At 32.0% G+C, this 27259-nt stretch overlaps 1 protein-coding gene across 1 annotated transcript; it reads left to right on the top strand.

The window, feature by feature from the left end:
- Positions 1-15917: 15917 nt before the first annotated feature.
- Positions 15918-26528, top strand: LOC127736107 (uncharacterized). The gene is made up of 3 exons (XM_052246655.1): positions 15918-16047; positions 24633-24835; positions 26256-26528. Exons 1-3 carry the CDS (start codon positions 15950-15952, stop codon positions 26387-26389), a joined length of 435 nt encoding a protein of 144 aa, XP_052102615.1. The 5' UTR covers positions 15918-15949; the 3' UTR covers positions 26390-26528.
- Positions 26529-27259: the final 731 nt, after the last annotated feature.

Here is a 27259-nt window from a genome sequence, read left to right on the forward strand (position 1 = left end):
AATAACTCTTGTAAGAATTCACTAATGGTTTCCATCAAAATATTTTTTTTCCAGCTCACCTGGCTCTATGGGTCAAGTGAATGACTTATATTTAAAACAAGTACCAAAGGCTCTATGGGTCAAGTGAATGACTTATATTTAAAACAAGTACCAAAGGCTCTATGGGTCAAGTGAATGACTATATTTAAAATAAGTGCCAAAGGCTCTATGGGTCAAGTAAATGACTTATATTCAAGACAAGTGCCAAAGGCTATATGGGTCGAGTCAATGGCTTATATTTAAAACAAGTGCCAAAGGCTCTATGGGTCAAGTAATAAACTTATATTTAAAACAAGTGCCAAAGGCTCTATGGGTCAAGTGAATGACTTATATTTAAAAAAGTGCCAAAAGCTCTATGGGTCAACTTAATATTTTATATTTAAAACAAGTGCCAAAGGCTCTATGGGTCAAGTGAATGACTTATATTTTAAACAAGTGCCAAAGGCTCTATGGGTCAAGTGAATAACTTATATTTAAAACAAGGGCTAAATGCTCTATGGGTCAGGTACTGACTTATATTTAAAACAAGGGCCAAAGAGATGCGAAATATTAAGTTTACAAGAATATTGGTTATATTCATCTGAGAAAAATAATGTAAGGACTGTCAGTAACATTCATGAGATAGAGGCAACATCAGTTGACGACAAAATTGACACTTCACTATTTGTGGCTGAGGATTCGGAGGCGGTTACGTTCTGGAAAAAGGACATTGATTATGCAGTGGAATATATGGCTGATGGAAATGAAATGATAATTGTTTTAACACTGAACACCCTATATATGTGATAAATGTTTTATTCTGTAGTTAGTCCCCACTTCGGTTTTATCATGTATATCTATTATATTGTCATTTTATAAAATTTACTGTTTGAAAAAGTATATATCATTCTAAATAATAAGGATGTTCTTGTCCCAGGCAGAAAACCCTGGCCGTGTTAGGCGAAACTTTTTTTGAAGTTTTGGTCCTCGGTGCTCTTCAGCTTTGTACTTGTTTTGGCTTTCAAACTTTTTTTCATCTGAGCGTCACTGGTTAGTCTTGTGTGGACGAGACGCACGTCTGGCGTATTAAATTCTAAACCTAGTACCTTTTGTTGGCTATTATTCGTGTGTTTCTTTGTCCTATATATTCTCCCATTTATTTGTATTGTAGTCATGTCATGTAATGTTGTCATTGTAATGTTATATTTAACATTGCCATAAAAGCGGGAGGTTTGGCATGCCACAAAACCAGGTTCAACCCACCATTTTTTTCTTAAAATGTCCTGTACCAAGTCAGGAAAATGGCCATTGTTATATTATAGTTCGTTTCTGTGTGTGTTACATTTTAATGTTGTGTTTTTGTTGTGTCGTTGTTCTCTTATATTTGAGGCGTTTCCCTCAGTTTAGGTTGTAACCCGGATTTGTTTTTATCTCTGTCGATTTATGAGTTTCAAACAGCGGTATACTACTGTTGCCTTTAGTTAACATACTTTCAGGAAAGTAGAACCGTGCTGACATGTATAAAGATATGTTAGCTCAGCTGGAAGAACGAAATACGTCACTACATAGAGATAATTGAAAAAGAGACGTGTGTTTTAAAGCATTCATAACAAACAATGAATTAGAATTAACAAATAAATATCCAATTAAATCCAACCTCTTATAACCATAATAAAATATCTAAATCACAGATAGACTATTTTCCACACAAGTGAGTGGAGAAAAATTAACTAAATTAGACATTGAACCTTTAAAAGTTTCTGACCCATCCCAATTGTTATGACCGAAGATTCAGGAACAATGAAAAAAAAACAACAACAACAAATAAAGAAAATAGTTAAACGTAATATAATTTATACAGACATATGCCTATACAGTTTATTGTAATAACAGTCTTTCAGATGAAGTGAACGTAACTCAATTCGTAAGACAGACAGGGAACAAGATTGTCAACCGTTCTTTACAACAGGTATACTAACAATATACGTCAAGCAGTTGAAAGATCTGACATTACATCCAGAATAGGAAACATCAACATCAATATAATGGTCCTTATGTGATCTGATGATATAGCCGTATTGGCAGAAAACAGACATGAACACAAGCATAATTGGATATTATTGTCAACTGTACAAAGACATATGTAGTAACTATAAATCCGAATCAATCAAATTTGTTACCAACCATTAAATGTCAAAGCAATTTAACCTCATTCTTTGGAAACTATAATATAATTTAAAAGTGTGAAACATAACACCTAGGATTGATAAGAAGAAGTAAAAACAGATTAAACACTGAATACCAACTAAAGTAGCCAGGTAAACATTATATGCTCTCCTTGGACCCGGGTTACATGCTAGTAAAGAAATGTCCACATTAGTAACCTATAAGATATGGACAATATATGAGTATGTATACTAAGGATATACATTGTACATCGCACGATAGATATTCAATGTACATCTCACTACATATGTACATTGTACATCTCACTACATATATACATTGTACATCTCACTATATATATATACATTGTTTATCTTACTATAGATATACATTGTACATCTCACTACATACATTCATTGTACATCTCACTATAGATATTCATTGTACATACCACTATAGATATTCATTTTACATCTCACTACATATATTCATTGTACATCACTAGAGATAACCATTGTACATCTCACTACATATATTTTTTTTACATCTCACTACAGATATACATTGTACATCTCATTACAGATATACATTGTACATCTTACTACGGATATTCATTGTACATCTCACTATAGATATACATTGTTTATCTCATTATAGATATTAATAGTAAATCTCACTATAGATATACATAGTACATCTCAGTATAGATATTCATTGTACATCTCACTACATACATTCATTGTACATCTCACTACATACATTCATTGTACATCTCACTACAGATATGCATAGTACATCTCACTATAGATATTCATTGTTTATCTCACTTTAGATATTCACTATACATCTCACTACAGATATACATTGTACATCTCACTATAGATATACATTTAAATTAAGAATGGAAATGGGGAATGTGTCAAAGAGACAACAACCCGACCAAAGAGCAGAAAACAGCCAAACTCCACCAATGGGTATTCAACATAGCGAGAAAATCCCGCATCCGTATGCGGGTTCAGCTGGACCCTAAACAAAAATGTGTATTAGTTCACTGAAAATGGACGTCACACTAAACTCCGAAACATATAAATGAACTATAATTAAAAAATTATACAAGACTAGCATAGGCCAGAGGCTCCAGACTTTGGACAGGCGCAAAAATGCGGCGGGATTAAACATGTTTTGTGAGATCTCAACCCTCGCCCTATACCTCTAGCCAATGAGCCTCGTCATGGGGTTTTTGATAATGTGATTACTTGGCCGTTTTTATAATGAATATTTGATTACCAGACCAAATATTTCACGATTATTTGATTATTTGATAATCTATGACTGTATTTTTGATTATTTTTGATTATGTTTAAAAATATAGTTAATGATTATGTGATTATATTCCCCAAAAAATTGTGATTATGTGATTACTTGGACACCCCATTGAGGGGCCTCGCCAATGAAGAATAAACAAACACACAGCAATACGCACAGTAAAACTCAATTTAAAAGAAGTCCGAGTCCGATGTCAGAATAGGTAACAAAAGAAACTAAGCAAAATGACAATGATACATAAATTAACAAAGGACTACTAGCAGTTACTGACATGCCAGCTCCAGACCTCAATTAAACTGACAGGTTATGTCTTCATCTTATGAAAATCAAGCACAATCCCTCCCGTTAGGGGTTTAGTATCATACCATCATAGAATATATGAGAAGAACATAACCCGTATCATGCCAACAACTGGTTTTAGAATAAATGTGTTTATTTCCGATGCAAAGACCGTATGAGTGAATCGATATTAATTCCAAAATATGCCATCTTTAATGACCTGACAAAAGTATCGCAACAATATCCCTTCTGAATAAATCTGTTTAAAAGTTTTGTTAGCTTTGAGGTGAATGAAGACATTTTTGTTCTTTGTATAGAATATTACCATAAAATACTGGATGTGAAATACCCGAACGTATAAGATGTCTGCATGTTGATTTAAATTTACGAATGATGTCCTCGTACCGATGATAAAATTCAGTAAATGTTTTGACTAGTTTGTGATATCGAAAACCCTAGGACAATAATTTTTCAGTAATACAGAGATTTCTTTCGCTAAAATCAAATACGTTGTTACATACATGAGAGAATAGAACAAATTGAGATATATAAACACCATAAGTTGGTGACAAGGGAACATCACCATCAAAAATAGATAGTTAACAATAGGAAATGAAAAATCTCTTTTATCGTAAATTTTGGTATTAAGCTTCCTGTTAAAGATACAGATATCAAGATCCAGGAAAGGGCAGTGTTCATTGTGAGTATTATCTTTATTTAAAGTCAGCTCAGCAGGATAAATCTCTTTAGTGTACATACTGAAGTCAAGCGGGTTATGTTTATCTCACAATAGATATTCATTGTACATCTCACTACATAAATTCATTGTACATCTCACTACGTATATACATTGTACATCTCACTACATATATACATTGTACATCTCACTACATATATACATTGTACATCTCACTATAGATATTCATTGTACATCTTACTACCTATATTCATTGTATTCTCACTACATATAAACATTGGATATCTTACTATAGATATACATTGTAGATCTCGATATAGATATAAATAGTACATCTCATAATATAAATACATTGTACATATCATGATAAATATACATTGTACATATTACTATAGACATACATTTAACATCTCACTATAGTTATACATTGTACATCTCATGACCAATATACATTGTACATCTTACTATAGATATACATTGTACATCTCACTACATATATTCATTGCACATCTCACTACATATAAACATTGTATATCTTACTATAGATATACATTGTGCATCTCGATATAGATATAAATAGTACATCTCACTATATATATACATTGTACATCTCATGATAGATATACATTATGTATATATATTCCTGTACCAAGTCAGGAATATGAATGTTGTTTTCCATTCGTTTGCATTGGTGTGTTTGAGCTTTTGATTTTGCCATTTGATAAGGGACTTTCTGTTTTGAATTTTCCTTGGAGTTCAGTATTTTTGTTATTTAACTTTTTTGTACATAAATTAGGGCCTTTTATAACTGACTATGCGGTATGCATAATTATACCTACTGATCTTTTTCGTGATAAATACAATAGACACCGGGATTTTTACATGAGCCAAATATATCTTATTATTACTAGGATGTTGTCCTTTTTCAACAAGTTCAATGACTCATTAATATTTATTCAACACCATCTGTGCTAAACGTACAAGTGCAAATTTGTAACTTTAAACATCGCAAGTACCAGCCATACGCCAAGAAAGTGACTTATTTTCTTCATTAAAAGGTTAAGGTGTGACAAAGATTTGGTTATTCAGCATCCAAAGATGATACACAGGTCATCTTTTAAAGCAAATATCATTAAAAAATCCTTTTTTTTTTAACTTTATTTTTGTTTATTTTTAATTTTGAGGGAATAACTCTATTGTTTTTGCTGACAGTTAATCTAGTAGAGAGCATTTCATGCAACACATGTACCTTTGATAACTATTAACACATGTTGTTAAGATTTATTACGTGATATCAATATTTCATTACTTGAGACAGATATGTTGTTTTACTTTAAAATTTTAAAGCTGTCGAGAGTGGATAAATATCATATTTCACGCGAATTCGTTAGTGTAATCTATTTCTCTAAAGATAAGTTTACCTGGCTATTATTTTAAACGATGTATAAAATTATATTCAACCAAAGTCTCTTCTACCGAATAATAAGATGCCACTGCTGAGGGACGTATCATGTCCATGTGTATCACCAGTCTAGTAGTCAGCACTTGTGTGTTGACATGACATAATATTGATCTGTTCATTCTGTGGTTAATTCTCTGTTTATAAAATGTTGAATAATTCGAAACACCAAAGTTTTTCTACCCATACGACACAGATTGCAAACTTTTTGAAATTTTCGGTTTTTAATGCTCTTCAACTTCGTATTAGATTTGGACTGTCAACTGATTGAATTCGTGCGCAACTGACAAATCTTATGACAATAAAGTATAACACAGATACGCTCCGTCAGGTCAGATTCATAGCATGACGTTCATCTATACGTTGACATAGAAAACATAGAAATAAAGATATTAAGAATTTTAGATCATTAGAACATAAAACTGAGAAAAAACAGTAATCAAATGTATTGGCTTACAATCAAGTACACCACGTCCTCGAAATAACATTCCATTACACAGTTGTCGAGCATTGAAAACTAAAAATCCCAAAAATTTCCCAGATCAAAGTAATCATTAGAAATGTTGTATATTGTATATCGGTAGATTTTATTTATTATGTGTATTATTGAACCTGAAGTTGAGACTGTATAATTTAAAGATTATCATATGATTATCAGTATGTTGAAGATCTCATTTGAAATACGAATGTTAATATATAAAATTTGAAATGTTTGGTAGGTTTAGTCTCTCTTTATATGCAGATTGAAAGCATTGCGACTTTTAATTGATACATTGAAATATTGGGAGAGCTAGATTTTCGGTAGTCAAGCACTATAGATTAAGAAATTTTATCTTAATATAAAATGATTAATTACTGAAAAAGAAATTTCCATTCTTGCTAGATTGAAGTTTTTCTGCCCTTAACGAATTAAATTCGTCACCGAAGTTCTTATTGGATTATCAGTTGAATTCTACTCACTTTCATTTACCTGTTAAATTACACACCATTTTTCTTCACTCCAAGATTTGTTTTCACACGGTGAACACTTAGTTCTTTTATATTATTTTTGAATTTCGAGTTGAAGCGTCGATCAACAATTTCGATAGTTGTGAGACCATTTTAAAGGTCTTTAGTATGGGAAAAACCAATGTAATGATTGATACCGATACAGTAATAGAAACAGTATCAGATAGATTCCTTAGTGTTACATTAGATACATCATTTATACAGAATAATTGGGAAACATTCAACTTCAGGTAAAGAGATTCATTATCAGGTCAATTCGGCAACACTCAATCACAGGTAAAGAGATTCATTATCGTTAAATTGGGCAATAATCAATCACAGGTAAAGAGAATCATTATTAGGTAAAGGGGCAACACTCAATCACAGGTAAACAGATTCATTATCAGGTAAATGGGGAAACACTCAATCACAGGTAAAGATATTTATTATCAGGTAAATTGGGCAACACTCAATCACAGGTAAAGAGATTCATTATCAGGTAAAGAGATTCATTATCAGGTAAAGAGATTCATTATCAGTTAAATGGGGCAACACCAAATTACAGGTAAAGAGATTCATTATCAGTTAAATTGGGCAACAATCAATTACAGGTTAAGAGATTTATTATCAGGTAAAGAGGCAAAACTCAATTACAGGTAAGGAGATTCATTATCAGATAAAGGGGAAACACTAAATCGCAGGTAAAGAGATTCGTTATCAGGTAAATTGGGCAACACTCAATCACAGGTAAAGAGATTCATTATCAGGTAAAGGGGCAACACTCAATTACAGGTAAAGAGATTCATTATTAGGTAAATTGGGCAATACTCAATCACAGGTAAAAATATTCATTTTCAGGTAAAGGGGTAAAACTCAATTACAGTAGTCAGCACTTCGGTGTTGACATGAATATCAATTATATGGTCATTTTTATAAATTTACTGTTTGCAAAAGAATGAATTATTCGAAATACTAAGGATTTTCTTATCCTAGGCATAGATATCCTTAGCCGTATTTGGCGCAACTTTTTGGAATTTTAGGTCATAAGTGCTCTTCAACTTTGTAATTGTTTAGCTTTCTAACTATTTTGATCTGAGCGTCACTGCTGAATCTTATGTAGACGAAACTAGCGTCTGACGTATTAAATTATAAGCCTTGTACCTTTGATGACTATTTACAGGTAAACAGATTCATTATCAGGTAAATGGGGCAACACTCAATAACAGGTAAAGAGATTCATTATCAGGTAAATTGGGCAACACTCAATCACAGGTAAAGAGATTCATTATCATGTAAATGGGGTGACACTCAATTATAGGTATACCGTAAAGAGATTCATTATCAGATAAATATTTAATGTAAGAGAAGCCTCTATAGATAAGATAAGATATTTTTGTTAGCCAATAATGGTGCCCAAAATTTTAGCAATACAATCAAATGAATTATTACACAATAAAGCACAGTAAATGATTAGAATGATTAAAGATATTGTTGACATTTAAATAATGCGCCATAAGGTATGGTAAAGATGAGATTAACATGATACTATACATCTCATTTTAGATTGTATTTCTTTAGCCTGATGAGTGAAAAATTTGACCAAAATCAGACAACATATTTTTTTCTTTTTTAGTTCTCCAAAATTACAGGTATTAGCCAAAGCATTATCACCATGTTATTTACGTGTTGGAGGAAGCTCAGCAGAATATCTCCAGTTTGATCCATCGTCTCAAAGTGAAAGTTACCAAAACGTGACAAAAGAGTTAATTTTAACATACCGTATAAACAAGATACTGACTAAATTTACTATGATAGGTGAGGATAGAGTACAAACTAGATATTAATTACGATATAATGTACATGCATGTGAGGATGGTGTATAAGTTAAAACGTTTTCACCAATAACTTGTACTAGACAAGAATCACAATATAAAAATAAGAAGATGTGGTATGATTGAATTGAAACAGTTGAAAAAAAACAGTGGATTTGTAAAGTTTCAGCATATGTTCCTGTAGATGTATTTTCGTATTTAAGGGGATAACCGTTTGACTATCAAAGAACATAGAAGTCCGAGTGAAAAGTGCATTTTTATACCTGCGATTTCGTTCTTCACGTGTTTCAACAAAATATCGGATCATGTCAGTTATCGATTTAATATTGAAACTTTAACTGAATTATCTCTTATACGGTTTTGTCTGGCGTATTAAATTATAATAATCCTGGTACCTTTGATAACTATTTACACCACTGGGTCGATGCCACTGCTGGTGGACGTTTCGTCCCCGAGGGTATCACCAGCCCAGTAGTCAGCACTTCGGTGTTGACATAATACAATTATATGGTCATTTTTATAAGTTTCCTGTTTACAAAACTTCGAATTTTTCAAAACTAAGGATTTTCCTATCCCAGGAATAGATTACCTTAGCCGTATTTGGCACAACTTTTTGAAATTTTGGGTCCTCAATGCTCTTCAACTTTGTACTTGTTTTGGCTTTATAACTATTTTGATCTGAGCGTCACTGATGAGTCTTATGTAGACGAAACGCGCGTCTGGCGTATTAAATAATCCTGGTACCTTTGATAACTAATTATGTTGTTTAATTCGTGTTTCTTTTTCAGTTTATAGTCATGTTATCTTATGTCTAAATTAAAAGTAGCACAATTTACACGTTTTGATTACACTTGGTTTTATATGCTTCCTTGAAATTACGGGCCCTTTTTTTTAAGGGTTTCCTTAATTGCTGGTTGATACTGATAGACTCCACTCTGTAAACAATGAAAAGATATAATGATCAACTGATCAAGGTTACTTCTCCAGACAGTGTCAAATGTCATAATGATCCTCTATGCAATTGAAAATGATTACATGTAATCCTGGAGAATTAAAAAGTTTTGTGTTTTATATTCTGAAGTTTTAAAAATCGAAAACATTTAACTGAAAGAGTGTTCCTGTTTGTCGTATGTTAAATCCAGATTATCTTTTTATTTACTTTTATAATGTTTCGTCACGACTCTGGTTTTATGTAATGCGTGATCAACGTGTTGAAAGTTGAAATCATCAACGGAATAGTTAAATTTAAACCAATTATGATATACATAAAATCAATATAAAAGCAATAAAGATAATGAAGTCAGGTGCGTGGATTGTCATGTAAATTATTTCCCAGTAAAAAACACTCTACAGGGGATAATCTATTATGATTTTTTTTGGGAGTTATACGTTTCCTCAAATATATTTGCCTCGGCCGTAAGCCGGGTAAAAGTATCATCCCACTGGGAAATGTAAAACATTGTAAAAATGACTTTCTGCTGGATAAGTCTTTTATTGATATAAAGTTAAAAAAATCCTTACTTCTCACTATATAAGACTCCTGTCAGGTTTAATTCGTTTACATGTGGAAGAAAAATGAAAGTCACAAAATTATTAAATAGGCATATTGGTATATATGAAACAAGTTTACTTATCCATGGTATTTTGACCCCCATCCATGGTAAATTGAACCCTCTTGTCTATACACCTCCCATTTCAAAAATCAAATTATTTCAAACTGCTTTTCAAAGTTTTAATACTCTAATAAATATATGGTATATATAAAACATGTTGAAAAAGATGTTTGGACTATTTTACTGAGTCATGGTATTGAAAATGACACCGGATCACATCTTAATTGCCGGGCTCGGTTAACAACATCACTGTAAAATTAAGGGTGTGCTTTCCCGTTTGAAATAAGTTTTTCTACAGATACAGCTAAACTTCCAAACCAAATCTTTTTTCTATGGGAGAATATTGAAACAGTTTTAATGAATTTGTGGTAACAAAATCCCTGACTTATAACTAACCAGTAATACATAGATTACTTTCATTGAAATCCAAAATGTCACTACAGACATAGGCTTGGGGAACACGTTGAGACATGTTAAACACTGTAAGATGGTGCAAAAGGAACATCACCTTCCAAAAAAGGAAAATTAACAATAGAAAAAGAAAAATTGTCCCTTTTGTAGCTGAAATATCTAAATTTAGGAAAGGACAGTTATTCCTGTTAAAATTTGATATACTTAAAGTAAGTTCCTTTGGGCAAATTTCTGCAGTATATAATAGAGAACTCTTGATTATTTAAAGAAAAAATATCATCAAGATAACAGTAAGTGTTGTTGAATCTATCTTTACTAAGTTTGGTCATAAATTGTGATTGATAACAGTACAGGAACAGGTGTGCTATTAAAGGGTATGCCAACAACCTGTTGATAAACTTTATTACTGAAACGTACATAAATGTTGTCAAGGAGAAACATTACAGCCTAAATCATCTCATCACACCTCCAGTAAGTATATCTAGTATCTATACCTTTCTCGTTATAGAAAACGGCTTTATATGAGTTGCAGAAAATAAATTTGCAATCAGATTATTCTACAAAAACCTTAAGAAAACTTTTGTTTGATAAGTTCGAGTGGAAATGTAGTATAAAGAGTCAAAAGTCAAAAATGTCAATTTAATCAAAAGGACCATCGGAAGCATGTAATTTATCTAATGCATCCAAAGAAAATTTTACTCGGCAAAAATAGTTAATGAATAGTTATACTTTTTGGTGGTAAAACTTGACTCTTCTCTTTTGTCTTGTTATCTTTTAAAACAATTGAAATGCAGTCCATCCAAATTATTGTCCAATTCATACATTATTTCTTGCGAAGTAATATAACATTTGAGCTTATTTGACTCTAAGATTTTTTTTCCCACTATCTTACCAATATATATGCACAAGCTACATGATGTACGCAGTTACTACAGCTACTTTTAACTATTGAAATTTTGTTTGTTCTTTGTTTTTCTTTGTACTCTGATTTTACAAAACTAAACGAACATACATGTAGTACACTTGCACTACGGAAAAATTCTTACAGGAAATTACGATTCCTGCTATATGAACTTAAAAATAATTTTATAGAACTATTAAAAATAAAGTGTGAGTTTCACACTAAACAATTCACACTATCATCAGAGAAGTTTCTATGTTTTTATTGATCTTTGTCTCTTTTTTCTTCATGTAATAACAATTTTGTTATTTAACTTAAGGAATATATTCATATTGCTGTTTCGTTTAATTACCTTGTTAACCTATTTCAAGTTAAACAAAGACTATCTTTATGTGTATTGCATTCCAGCAGATGTATCAGAACGTTTATTATTCAAGCATATTGAACTGTTCACAACATGGAGAAAATGTTTATTGCAAATGAAATAAGATCTTTCCCAAGAATCAGTACCTGTTCATTTAGGTATTCAAATTTTTGCACGTTGAGTTGTCCCATAAGATAAATACATTAGTTATTGTTCTCTGTTGAGTTCATTCAATGGGAACTTCAAAACCAATCATTCCGAATATGCAAGAACTTTTAAATTTTGATATTACGATTATGCTACTTTTTTATAGTTGAATTGTAATTATGATGTAGAAATTAAAGTTTGTATTCAAAGAGATTACAAATAATATTCCTAGTAGAATAAGTGAAATGAAAGAACATTACGTAGAAAGCTCACATGACCCAAATCCCTGCATAATTAGTATTGAATATTGTTAATTCCTTTCCTGATTAGATATTCCCCAACTTAAAATTTTAATTCTCTCATTTTCATGCTATTCTCAAATTTTGGTGTAAAAAAAATATTTCTCATCTCTAGATTAAACTTTGTTCTCGGCTAATGAATGGTCGAAATTCAATTATGATGTCAAATTTTCTTTGTTTCTTCTGAATTTCCTATTATGACGTCATAAAAAGAGGCGACAGTGCCTGATGACGTCACATATGAAGAACACAACTTTCTACAAATCTTTGAAAAGGAAGGATAATTTCTGTTTAGATATTCTCTTAAAATCATTAGAGAAACAGATTACACCACTACATCTTGTGTATAATGATATTTTTCCACTCTCAACAGTTAAATTTTAAATATTTAAAAAGCTTGGCAAGCCTTGTGTTTTAAATTTAAATTTTTCCCTGTCTCGGGTGGAGAAATATCGTTACACACTTGATGCAGTGGTGGAATCTATATAAACTCATCGAAGGTTTTAATTTTTGGAAACTTTCAAAAAAGGACAATATTCACTTTAGGCCCAATATGATTTATTATCATAAAATTCCAAAATGGCCATAACTTGGTTCTTAAACGGATCTATTTCAAAAGTCTTACTTCTAGGTTAATCATTTTCTTCTTCATTGGATTGGATTCTAGGCTTACTAGCATACTTGAGGCATCATTACTTCGTCATTTTAAATGGGATGTGCCTTAAAAGAAGTTATTTTGTATTAATGGATATATCACAACTATTTCTATGTGAAATTTTAAGTATTTTGACCTGATTAAAAAACTTAAAATCTTATGTCCATTTTTAACCCTTTGTGAACTTACTCCTAAGAAGAGGATCTAACAAAAAAGTGTAGGCACTAGCATGGTGACAACAAAAGTTATAAAAATCGACAAGGGGACAGACAGACTGATTGACAGATCAGAACAGTAAATTGGCATGGGGTATAATTAAAAACCTAAAAATAATAAAATGAAGAAAAAACACAATTTGGGTACAAAATCTCTTCAATGGTTGTAAAAAGTGTGATTTTTTTTTATTATTTTGTTCATCATCACTTACAAAACTATGTAAATCATTAATAACATCAGCTGCTGTCAAAAAGTGTTAATAATTATCATCAACACTTGCAGAATTATGTTGTTCTGGTGAAGAGTTCATGCTTGACGTCTTGAAATAGGTTAACACCGTCTTGAAACAGGTTAACAGGTTGATACCGGTAAAAGCTTCTTGGTTACTAGGTGACTCACAAATGTACTGAAAAAGGACTTAACATACAACATTTGAGTTTTTCATCTATGTAATAATAATGTTCTTTATATAACAAAATATAAACTATGGAGTTTGGTATTTTTGGAATGAACTTGTTTACAGGACCTACACCAGTTGTATTCCCACAGTTCAAACCTGATGTCAAACTTTACTTTAATGTGTTAGAACCCTTTGATAAAGATGAATTAAAATCACAGTGAGTAACAACTGATATAAACTTGTCATCACATAATGTATGGATACAATAAATCTTACCCTGTGGTATCATGGCAGAGTAAACAGATTGTTAAGTAAAAACTGATATAAACTTGTCATCGATTAATATTTGGATACAATTAATCTATGGTATGCACGGTTAAAATGCATCTCAACGGCTTTACATTTTACAGCTATACAGATATACAGTTTATAAGCAGCTTACTAAATGTGATAATTTACTGATGTCACAACTAAATTTTGTATGAAAACAACAAATTAGATATAGGTTACTTAAGGACATGATTGATTAATTATTTTGGACTTACAGTAAATCAAATATAAAATGATCGAAAAATGTCCTCCTCTGACCAGTCACATTGAAGTCAAGGATTTATATACAAATCCTTCGATCAGATGGGAAAGTTATTCTACATAAATATGATTTCTTTCAAAATCTTAGTGACTACAAGCGTAACAGGTCTATTCAACCGTTTATGTTTAATTTTGACTCCATTAAGTCAATATCCCTGTCTTAGAGAGATATGTATTATACAAAAAGTGTGTATTCCAAATTAAGTGACTCATATCTATCACTGATCAAATATCTACAAAACTGTACTTAATAAAGGATGGAAGGTGCCTAACCAACTATTGAAAACCAGAGGACAACACACGAACTGAAAAAAGTTTCAAATAAAATAGCTCTGTAATAACTCCTAGTGAACGGATAACAAGTACTAGTACCATGGAGCAAATGGGCGTAACAAAACGAGGTTAATGTTCAAGTTAATACATTGAATGAACATACTTTCGAAGTGTATACATCCTGTGCTACACTTGTGACTGCAAGTGGTCAAATCAAATTTTCAGACTGAATACTTTATTTACTGCTAGTTTTATTCAACTGCACTCGAATACTTTTTTCTGTTACGCTTGTAGTCACTAAGATTTTGAAAGAAATCATATTGATGTAGAATAACTTTGAATCACGAAAAACCAATAAGGAAGCTCAAACTGGTCTGTTAAACAAAATTTAAAACCATAACTGAAAAGTAAAAATTATTTTAAGGTAATTCTTTACTGGCAAGTTTTAATCTATCACACACTATCTGAAATCTGAATTTCAACCAAATGTATCTAATCAATTGTCTAACATTAGAAGGATTTGTCACAATGTGAATACCAATATATCCTGTTGACATTGAATACCAATATATCCTGTTGACATTGAATACCAATATATCCTGTTGACATTCAGTTTTCTGGATTGAACACAAACAGGTTCATGGTCACATGTCAAAAAGTAAGGAATATGAATACAACAAAAAAGACAAATCATTTAATTTCAAGTTTGCACGAGTAAATATTTGTTTAATTATGTACATGCAGTCTTTCATTTTATCTTAGCTGACCACTAGCCGAAAAATACCACCGTGGAATAACAGTCAACTGGTAATTGTGATGTCTCGATGATGTTAAACTAAGTTACACCATTAATCTAATTTCCCAAAAAGAGCTTTTCGAATAAGACTAAAACACAAAAGATGGGCGAAAGATCCAAAGGGACATTCAAAATCATAAGTGGAAAATAAACTGAAAACGCCATGGCTAAAACATTTGTCACTTTACAATAATATCATCTTTCTATGGTTAAATATCAACGTGTTATTTAGTACTCTATACATAAATGCTTCACCGTGTAAGTTACGTAAATTTCCAACCTTTTGACTTTTCAACATGTATTTTTAGTTCTTTTCATTTTGTATAAAATTTGTATCTTCCAATACATGTCACGACAATTCATAATTTCAATAAGTAAAGGAAATGATCAAACGTTTTATTGCTTACGATAAATGACCGGCATATTTGGAAACCTCCGGTTACAGCTAAGTGTCCCAAAATATTTATCATTTTTAGTATAAAACGTGTTGCGCCTTTTCACTTGCAAATGTAATTAACGATGACTTCACAAGGAATCCTCGTATTTCTTGTCTGTGTGTATATCGGTTTATCATATGGTTTAGGGATTGATCGATGCAACATAGTAACTACCTATAAGTGAGTACTATATGAAATACAACTATATTTTAAATGATTTATGAAAAAATGTAATGATTTTTTTATATAAACTGTTAGTATCAAAGAGAGTAAACTAATTTTAAATAAGGATGCCATTTAGATACTGATGGGTAGTTTGATATGCAATTTAAAAAATTCTGTCACTAATGCAACACCATTTTTTAAACTTGGGGCGTCCGAATTTTTTTATGCCCCTTCTACGATAGTAGTAAAGGCATTATGTTTTCTGGTCTGTGCGTCCGTTCTTTCGTTCGTTCGTTTTTTCGTCCGTTCGTTCGTCCGTGCGTCTGTCCCGTGTCAGGTTAAAGTTTTTAGTCAATGTAGTTTTTGATGAAGTTGAAGTCCAATCAACTTGAAACTTAGTACACATGTTTCCTATGATATGATCTTTTTAATACCAAATTAGAGTTTTGACCCCAATTTCAAGGTCTATTGAACACAGAAAATGATAGTGCGAGTGGGGCATCCGTGTATTATGGACACATTCTTGTTTTTACTTACTTTAAGTGTTGTGTTGACACGTTTAAGAGGTTCTCAAACTAAGCCTGGAATATTTTTCCCCATGCTCAGTTGAAAGAACGACTTCACCATCTCATTAAACAGAGCTTTTCCTATAAAAATGGGAATCGTAGATACAAATTTCTTGTTTTGGGTTACAATAATTCATATTTTGTGAAAAACCACACTGAATCTACCAGAAAATATACTGAAGATCATATTATCAAAATGCTGGACTTTTTGATCGACAATATATTTGTTTAGTTTGGAGGATTTATATTTCAACAGACAGTCGGTATTCCAATGGGAACTAATTGTGCACCCCTACTGGCCAATTTGTTTTTGTACTCGTATGAAGCAGAATTCATTCAGAACCTTCTAAAAGACAAAAAGAAAAAGCACCTTGCGAAATTCTTTAATTTTACTTTTCGATATATTGATGATGTTCTATCATTGAATAACCCATATTTCAGCCAATACTTACGTCTCATATATCCCAGTGAACTTGAAATTAAGGATACTACTGATACTAGAAGGACTGCTTCATACCTTGATCTTTTCCTCAATATTGATACAGATGGACGACTTCACACGAAAATCTATGATAAACGGGACGATTTCAACTTCCCAATTATCAATTTCCCATTTCTCAGCAGTAACATACCTTCTGCCCCTTCGTATGGTGTTTACATATCTCAATTGATACGTTATTCTCGTGCTTGTTCACACTATACGGACTTCATATACAGGAGTGTGCTCCTTACGCAGAAACTGCTCCAACAAAGTTATGAGGAGGACAGATTAAAAATGACACTCCGTAAATTTTACGGACACCATCACCAATTGGTTGATCCATACGATGTGTCTTTGTCAAAACTAACTAAGGACATTTTTACCACGTGTTAGATTGTGGTTTGTCATTACGTCGTCTGATCTTTTAATTACCGAACGTGACTTATTCCCGATTGTGATTGTTTTGCTGAGTGTGAAACCGCATTGCTATAAGACGTGTCACGGTACCTTTCTATCCCAAATTCATGTATTTAATTTTGATGTTATATTTGTTGTTCTCGTCGGATTTTGTCAAATGTCTTAACGTATTTTCTGTTATATTCGTGTGTTATGGTATAGATAATTAATCACCCCCTTCATTTATTAGATTTTAGTTTGGTTCAACGAAATTTATACGATATATTTGGTTTACGGTTCGATTCGGAGGAAACACCGACATAGCTGGATGATACTATTAGTTATCTAATTACTACCACAATTTGATATTAATAAGTATTGTAATTTTCATTGTTATTAATAAATGTAACGGCAGTATTTCAGATCTGGTCTTGGGTCAATCCTGGTCCTATCTTGTTTTTGGGAAATATATTTACAAATTCATATGTGACGTCACTTTGTGTGTTTTTTTTTAGAATTTCAAATGTGACATCACTTTGTGCGTTGAGGCTTTAGCTAACTCGGCTGTGTATTTTTATATGTTGGATTAAGTTGTTTTAAGTAATGTATCCGTTTTTATTCTGTAGTTAGTCCCCACTTTGGTTTTATCATGTATATCTATTATATAGTCATTTTACAAAATTTACTGTTTGCAAAATTATAAATTATTCTAAATAATAAGGATGTTCTTGTCCCAGGCAGAAAATCCTGTCCGTGTTGGGCGCAACTTTTTGGAAGTTTGGTCCTCGGTGCTCTTCGGCATTGTGCTTGTTTTGGCTTTCAAGCTTTTTTTGTCTGGGCGTCACTGGTTGGTCTTGTGTGGGCGAGACGCGCGTCTGGTGTATTGAATTGTAAGCCTAGTACCTTCTGCTAGCTATTATTCGTGTGTTTCTTTGTCCTATATGTTCTCCCATTTATTTGTATTGTGGTCCTGTCATGTGATGTTGTCGTTTTGGTGTTGTGTTTGACGTTGCAATAAAAGCGGGAGGTTTGGCATGCAACAAAACCAGGTTCAACCCACCATTTTATTCTTAAAATGTCCTGTACCAAGTCAGGAAAATGGCCATTGTTATATTATAGTTCGTTTCTGTGTGTGTTACATTTTAATGTTGTGTGTTTGTTGTGTCGTTGTTCTCCTCTTATATTTGATGCGTTTCCCTTAGTTTTAGTTTGTAACCCGGATTTGTTTTTATCTCTATCGATTTATGAGTTTCGAACAGCGGTATACTACTGTTGCCTTTATTTTTTATAACGATCCGATGGTTTCGTAAAAATGATCTGTATATATAGATGATTAATGGGAAAAGATACGAAAAGTATTGTGTATGACTTAAAGAAATCAATTGGGTTTTTTTTTAGAACAAAAAATGTTTGAAAAAATGGTTGTACAAAAGGATATGCTCAGAAATTATTCAGTGACAGCAATTATTAACGGTTTTACATATATTTACCCAAAAAATCCTACTTCATCCTCGAAGCAGATATTAGTGAGACATAAGAAATATAAATATTATTTATGAAAAGGAATGACTTATGACGATGGCGTTTACTACAATGTTTATAAAAGCTGAAATCTTTATCGAATTAGGAAAAGTATGTATCTTTTATTATTTACAAATTTGATTTCCGTAAGTACATGTATATACTTTTTTTTATTTAGCTCATTGATTGGCTTATATACAATATTACTGAAGAAAAAAAAAACGAATACGAGTAAACGAAATCACCATAACATTCAGGGTTATAAAACATGACTTAAATAAAAATGAGGTTGTAGTTTTTATGGTCATGGTCGATAAGCAAAAGGAGACAGATATTTCATAGAATACACAAATTGATTTATAGATTCTTTTCTTGTAAGAATTTCAATATTGGTCAATATAAGACTGAATTCCGATTTTAATTAGAGCGTTCGAATAACCAAAAAAAAATGGCTCTTGGTAAATTCAGATTTTATTCAACGTATATTGATCGCATTATGTATGCATTTTTTTGTAAATGTTTAGTAGTATTTCATAACTTATTTATTAAATTCCGAAAGCACACTACTTTCTTTCAAATGCAGAGGTATGCATGTACGACCTGATAGAAATTCATAAAATCCTTTCCCTTTCATCTTCGTTAATATTAGACACAACTAGAAGATGCCCGCGAAATCGCGGTAGAATTGGGCAAGTGTTGAAACAAAGAGTGTCAAGGGTGCCTGTGTTTACACATAAAAAAGGGGGCAGGGGTCCGGACGTCGGGTGTCTGTGTTTACACATAAAAGGGGGTGGGGTGGGGGGAGGATCACTTCGACACGATCAACGCCCATTTCATTTTTGGACAGTTCTGCATCTGAGTAAAAAGGGTGGATGTCGTTAAATTTAGCAAAATGATGCACTAACAATACAATACATGATCATTATAGGCCTAACTGTCCTTTTTTCTATCCTTTCTCCTTACTTTCACTTGGATTTCGCGGATAGTACGTCGACTGAGCATGCGCGAAAGCGTATAAGACACGGATTGATAACGGTCTCCGAATTTGGATATTTTCTCAAAAATTGGCGTTTTCTGTGGAAAAAAGATTGTTTCAAAGACAAATTTAAGAAGTACAAAACACTACATTTATACGTCATATCACAAATGTTTCCGACTTTGTGTGGTTTCAGAGGAATTGCGGCTCAATGAAATCGGTCTCTTCCTTTATTAGTATAGATAAGAGACATTAAAATTATCTGTGTCCTTCCACTTTTCCATTTTCTATAAATTTTGCACATTTTCTTTTTACAATTTTTCATTTTTACTAAAAAAAAAATCAAATGCCCCGTCTATCAAAACCTCTATTTCTTCCTTTTACACAATTGTTTAACTCATGTTTTTTGTACAATTCATCTGTTCACGATCGAACATCTATAAATAGCATCATTGTATCATATTATATTTACTCAGCCGACGTGTTCACTGTAAATTTTGCGGACGCCTGACGCGTCTTGAACACAATTCCAATTTTGAACACAATATGTTCGGTTTATGACACCAGTGTTCCACTTTCGTCGCAAGCGTTAAAATATATAACACATTGTGTTCAGTCTTTTAACACACATGTTCAAGAACAGTGTTCTGAATTTGAACACTTGACTCCACCAGACGATGATTAATGATGTTTATTATCAGAAATTGACGACAAATGTCTTTTAGCCGCATCCACATAAGCAAATTATAGTTGAGAAAAAGGAACCTTGAATCATGTCTCAGGGGCATATTTGGAAACTTGGAAATGTTCGAAATTTTATATATATATCCTTTTCTGAACGACATTTGGATTTATTTTTTAACCAATGTAAATAAGTTAATACTAATAAGCGCCTGTTTTGAATAAAACATCCAGAAGAAGCATCACTGAAAAACATTATCATCACAACTTGATTTAATAGGTATGTTTTGCAATCTTAATAACAAATTACGAACTTAATCATTTCTTGTCTAAGGATTTCAATGAAAAATTTCCTCCTCTGACCAGACACATTGAAGTCAAGGAGTTGTATACAAATCCTTGTTGAAGTAAATGGAAGTATACATGTTATGCCACAATTCATTTTAACGAAATAAGCAGGTTCTTTGTGAGAATACACGAAAATGATCCTATTTCTTTGTGTCTTTCATAGTTGGTATATGCACGTTCACAACCGTCAGATGGGAAACATTTAAAGTAAAAAAAAAATAAAAAAAAACACATAGCACATATTGTCACTGTGTGAATATAAAGCAAAATGCAGTTCGACGATTACTCACACTTTTGGGAATGCACATTTGTAAATTGTAGTTCCAATGAAAAAATCCCTAAACATTTTCTGAAAAGAGGTCTTCGGGACTTGAAGAATATATATTTAGCAAATAGTCATTAGATTTCTGAGTTGACTTCAGTCAATTTATTTTAGTCTCTTTACACTTGTTTAAAGACACAATGTTGTCTAAAACAGTGATGATAATTTGCTGTAATCTGACTTTTTTTGAAAGCTATACATTGTAGAATCGGAGAACTTCTTACTTGAAAACAGTCCACCCTTTAACAATTAAAAAGTAAAAACAGTAAAAATTAATCTGTAACAACTTCTGAAATATTGCATAGATTCAAAAAAAAAATCTCTAATAATGATGACGACTTAAATGGAATTGCCAAAAAAGAATAAGAATTTATAATTCTTTAGTAATATCGACATGGTTAATAAATTATTTACTCATACACTGTTTATTTTACATTTTAGAACGTACAATTGATGGTAAGGCCAATGAGTAGTTATAACCCACCTCACCCTGTGATTTTCAAAATGTAAGCTCAAAAACAGTTATAGGTGACTCAAATGATGTTAAATGCCTAGAGCAGTGTTACATCAGCACCGACTCAATAACTAGCAAACTACAGGGTATTTTTGGATGGATATTGCCTATCTGAAGTGATATGCAGGCAGTGGATTATGGAAAATATGAGTGATGAATTAGTCATGTACATCCCAGCTCTCTATGAAGTTAAAGGTGTTTGTAAAGAAATTCAGTAGTGCCTGACAGAGGCAGCAAAAGATTAGTTAAACTGTTTTGAAAAAGTTAAACTGTTTTGTAAAAGCTGACAAAAAATCTTTGGACTCTTTTTTTAATTCAGTAATGAAGATAGTTGATATACGTATACAACATTTTAAAGAACATTTTACTCTTAACAACAACCATAAAAATCCTATCTCTCGTATCAAACATAAACTAAAAGAACTAGCCAAGGAATTTGTTTTTGTCCCGGCTGATAAAGCTGCTAATAATATCATTATAGTTTGACGTAAATTTTACATTGAGATTCTGCAAAAGGAAATCACGAATTCACCAACATTCCAACTGACTTCATTTTCAGAAAACGATATCTGTAACAAACATAAACTATTAGCTACTTCTTTACAAGCAGAACCAAATACAATGAAAGTCCCAACTATGTACTGGCTTCCGAAGCTACACAAATCACCTTACAAATATAGATTTATTTCGTCTTCAAGTCATTGTTCCACTACTAAATTGTCTATTCTACTTACTAGTACACTTGGTACAACCAAAAACCTGATAATAAATTGTTCAAATAAGGCCTTTGAAAATAGTGGAATTAACTACTTTTGGAGTGTCAAAAACTCGTTGGAAGTACTAGATAAGTTGCATGCATATATTGGTGATTTTGAATCTGTTCAATGTTTTGATTTTTCTACCCTATATACCACTTTGCCTCATATTCTTATTAAGAAAAAATTCACACACCTAATTAAACTGGCATTTAAAAAGTCGGAATGCGAATACATATGTTCAAACTCTTTTAGGTCATTTTTTAGTAGCAACAAACAAAAGAGCTATGTCAATTGGACATGCTTTGATACTATATCTGCCCTTGAATTTTTACTTGATAACATTTGTGTTCGCTTTGGCGATTCCGTATATCGTCAAGTTATCGGAATTCCAATGGGGACTAACTGTTCACCACTTATTGCGGATCTGTTTTTGTATTGTTATGAGTTACAATTTATGACTAAAATCAGCAAAGACCCATCGAAACAACATCTGATACAAAAAATTAACAATACTTTTAGATATTTGGATGATATATTGGCTCTCAATAATGACAACTTCAGTATGTATACTAAAGAAATTTATCCTGTTGAACTTACTTTAAATAAGCTAATACTAACAATGACCACAGTCCTTTCCTCGATCTTGATATCTATATCATTAACGGGAAGCTTAATACAAAAATTTATGATAAAAGAGATGATTTTTCATTTCCTATTGTTAATTATCCATTTTTAGATGGTGATGTTCCCTTGTCACCAACTTATGGTGTTTATATATCTCAACTTGTTATGTTCTTCTCATATATTTTTTGACGGTATAATACTAAACCCCTAACAGTTGGGATTGTGCCTGATATTCTTATGATGAAGACATAATCATTCAACCAGTTTAATTGAGGTCTGGAGCTGGCATGTCAGTAACTGCTAGTAGTCTGTTGTTATTTATGTATTATTGTCATTTTGTTTATTTTCTTTTGTTTCCTATTCTGACATCGGGCTCGGACTTCTCTTAAACTGAGTTTTACTGTGCGTACTGTTGTACGTTTGTTTTTTCTACATTGGCTAGAGGTATAGGGGGAGGGTTGAGATCTCAAAAACATGTTTAACCTCGCCGCATTTTTGCGCCTGTCCCAAGTCAGGAGCCTCTGGCCTTTGTTAGTCTTGTATCATTTTTAATTTTAGTTTCTTGTGTATAATTTGGAGTTTAGTATGACGTCCATTATCACTGAACTAGTATACATATTTGTTAAGGGGCCAGCTGAAGGACGCCTCCGGGTGCGGGAATTCTCGCTGCATTGAAGACCAATTGGTTGCCTTCGGCTGTTGTCTGCTTTATGGTCGGGTTGTTGTCTCTTTGACACATTCCCCATTTCCATTCTCAATTTTATTGACAGAAGAAAAGCCAATTATTATTGTTTCTTATTCCAGTAGACTTTCTTGCAAAATAATCACTTTTGATGTGACGATACTTTTACATTATTAAAACACCAGAGATGGATGAGGCAAGGTAGAGAATCTGCACTATAAATAAATTTGGACACATTTTGACCGTTTAATTATAATGTTATTTCGAATGTTATCTTTCTAACTTGTCTAACTTGTTATTTTGAAATGTTTCTCATTATATTGTCCTTTTTTGAATTATGCCCTTTTAGTCTATTAAAGATTTTTTTAATTATTCAATTGTTATTTTTACTTGACCACAAAAATGTCAGAGAATGGAAGACTTTTTTTCTGGAGCATGTAAAAATGTGTTCCAGTATTACAATCTATGTGTTCAGGATATTAACACATATTTCTGGAACACAGGACAGTGTTCATGATATTAACACATATTTCTGGAACACAGGACATGTTCCAGAATGAAACACTAGGCGTTCAGGAGTATACACTTTTTATTTGTTCAAGAAGTTCACATAGTGTTCGAAAGATGCACACAAGATGTTAAAAATCTGAACACTAATGTTAATATTTAGAACAGTGTTACAAAGGGCGTTCAAGAAGTGTTCAGATTCTTAACACTTTTATTATTTACAGTGTACAAAGAGTTGTTCTGCCATCCAATTGCACAGAAGGTACGATATATTGGAACTATCCAGAACGGACATTGAAAGTGGTTGTTCCAGAAGAAAATGGGAAGTTCACATTTTGTGTGGGATATGTTCATGATCCAGTTGTAAAAAAGGCACGGATAACTTCCCGTTCAGGATCTAGGGAAATCAATCTTCCTAGTAAGAAAGGTATGCTTTTGGGAAAGACGATTTAACAGTCATTCTACATACTGTATCTTCCTAGTCTTATTTTATTTCATTATTTTTTTTATTGTCAATTTTTTGGCTTTGACATGGTTAAGATCTAGAAATATGATCCTTAATCAAGAGTTGATAAGACAAGAAATTGAAGCATCGATTTTGATCAAAATGTATAACAATAAATGCAGCAAAATCAAAATATAAACTTAATAAAAGAAATAGCAAGTATGAATTATAAAAGTCCGGTATACATTATTAAGAACAACTTGACAACATAATATCTTCAGCAAAAGACTACAATTCCGCCCTCTATTGTTCGATATTAACATCACTGAAAAAGATTTATCCCCACATTTTTCTTGCAATGAACAACGCGACGGGGAACACTTGTGGGGCAGGTAATGCTTACCCATCCGTATGAGGTCACCCTCAGTTTTTGTTTAAAAGGGGACCCTGTTGTTTTTTCCTTAGTTTTTTGATGTTGTAAATATTTTTTTCAATGTCTGTGTTGTTTCAATAGGTAACAGTCATTTTAATCCTTTGTCGTATATAACCATGTTTTCGTTTTAAATTTTCACGTTCGGTTAGGTTTGAGAGTTATAGAATTTATGAATTCAGCTGGTTAATGAATTAATTGATGTCTTAAGACCAAACAAGACAAATTTCACAATCTGCTTTTGAATGATGCCTAGTCGCCGTATTTTACTCATCAAGGTATTTTAATAGTCGTCATTAGTTTAGGAGTAGCTGCTGGCGCTTTCGGAGGTTAACTAGTTTTAACCACTCGACTCCCCTCTTATTTCTATCATAACACAAACGATACATAAAAGAACGTAGTGTAAGGATCAATTCAGAAAAGCACTAACTCCATAATACCTATCAAATGGCCATTCGAAACACATGTATTAGTAAAGCAATAATACCACAATGATCGACATAGCCCTAACTTGGTATATGCTTTCTACAATAAAAAGTTTTGGCTAACAAATGTTTCATAGAGCCAAGCCTCCGATTGTAATGCCAGTTAATTTCTGTTCGAACCATCTATGCCTCTCAACAACAATTAAAACAAGTTTCAACTTTGAATTAAATACATACCATTTTCAAAGACAGGCATGTCTAATGCACTACCACACAAGTGAGAGTAAGAGTTCGATTTAAAGTACAAAGTGTTAGTTTCTAGAAACTTGATGTGTTTATATTTCTTTAACAATCCACAGGAACCACACACGAGGACTTAACATTATGATTTATGCTATATAATATTTGAAGAAGTTCCTTTGAAATGTTTTGTTATTTTATATTCATGTCCTAAACATACATTGTAAAGCGTAAAGCGACATGGAACGCTTAATACTTTCAGTTGCAGTTTAAAAATATTGTAATAATTTTTGTTTTCCAATTTCAGACCAGTCAGAATGCTTTGACTACAATGGAGGTTTGTCCCTTACATTTTTTGGACCAAGAGATAAGGAGACATTCATGGCCTTAATTCCATATACACAGTCAAAAGTAGAAACAGGGACAAAAACAAAGACTTAATTAAAAATCTGAGATGAAAGCCAGATTTTTTTGTGACACATACCAGAATTTTTTTTTTATGCTAGATCGCAAGTATTAATTCTTTGACGACCGTACTGTATGGAAACTTGTAAATAGATTATTGTTCGAAGAGATCAGATTTTTTTTAATACATAACAACTAATGTTGATTTATTAGTATATGAACTAAAATATTTGTATTGTTATTCAAATTTGAGATTGAGAAATTACAGATGTGCTTAATTATAACCATATATAAAACAAATTGAATGGAAAAGTCAATAATAACCCTGTTAAATGCAAACACAGCCAAATTTATATCATAGAACAAATAATTTTTTTTTAAAGTTTTACTTTACAATTATTTCACTGCTATATTTAGGACACGTTTTTCACGTTCCACGGGTTTAAGGTAATAGACAAAATATACTAGTACTTTATTCTTATTATTATATAATGAATTAATCAAAATTTCATAAAATATACAATGAAATGGAACATTTGTACTTTCGACATACAGAATGTAATGAGTACGTTGAATTATAAAGCTCTCTCTCTCTCTCGAGAATGGTACATGTTTTCAACATCTAAAATCATAATTGGATCAATACTCAATCATAAATATTGTATTGCTTACTAGATACAGCAACGAATATTTAAATATACAAACTTTTAATTCTTAATACAGTGCTATCGTGATAAATACTTTTTTTATATATCTAAAGTGTTGATTTAATGACGAGCATAAAGTTTTATTAGGGCTTGTTAAGGTGGCTAGGGCGTCTTAATTAAAATTGATAGAATTTTTTGATAATTTGTCAAAATGAAGTTTTTATCATGCTTTTTTCAAAAATATAACAAAAAGTATGGG

The sequence above is a fragment of the Mytilus californianus genome, unplaced genomic scaffold (assembly GCF_021869535.1).
Source record: "Mytilus californianus isolate M0D057914Y unplaced genomic scaffold, xbMytCali1.0.p SCAF_3, whole genome shotgun sequence".
NCBI lineage: Eukaryota > Metazoa > Mollusca > Bivalvia > Mytilida > Mytilidae > Mytilus > Mytilus californianus.

What these genes read in the sequence shown, in the direction of transcription:
- LOC127736107 (XM_052246655.1), top strand. Translation starts at nt 15,950, where the DNA reads ATGACTTCACAAGGAATCCTCGTATTTCTTGTCTGTGTGTATATCGGT. An exon ending in AACATAGTAACTACCTATAA is followed by an intron (nt 16,048 to 24,632) that starts GTGAGTACTATA and finishes TATTATTTACAG; the next exon opens with TGTACAAAGAGTTGTTCTGC. An exon ending in CAATCTTCCTAGTAAGAAAG is followed by an intron (nt 24,836 to 26,255) that starts GTATGCTTTTGG and finishes TTCCAATTTCAG; the next exon opens with ACCAGTCAGAATGCTTTGAC.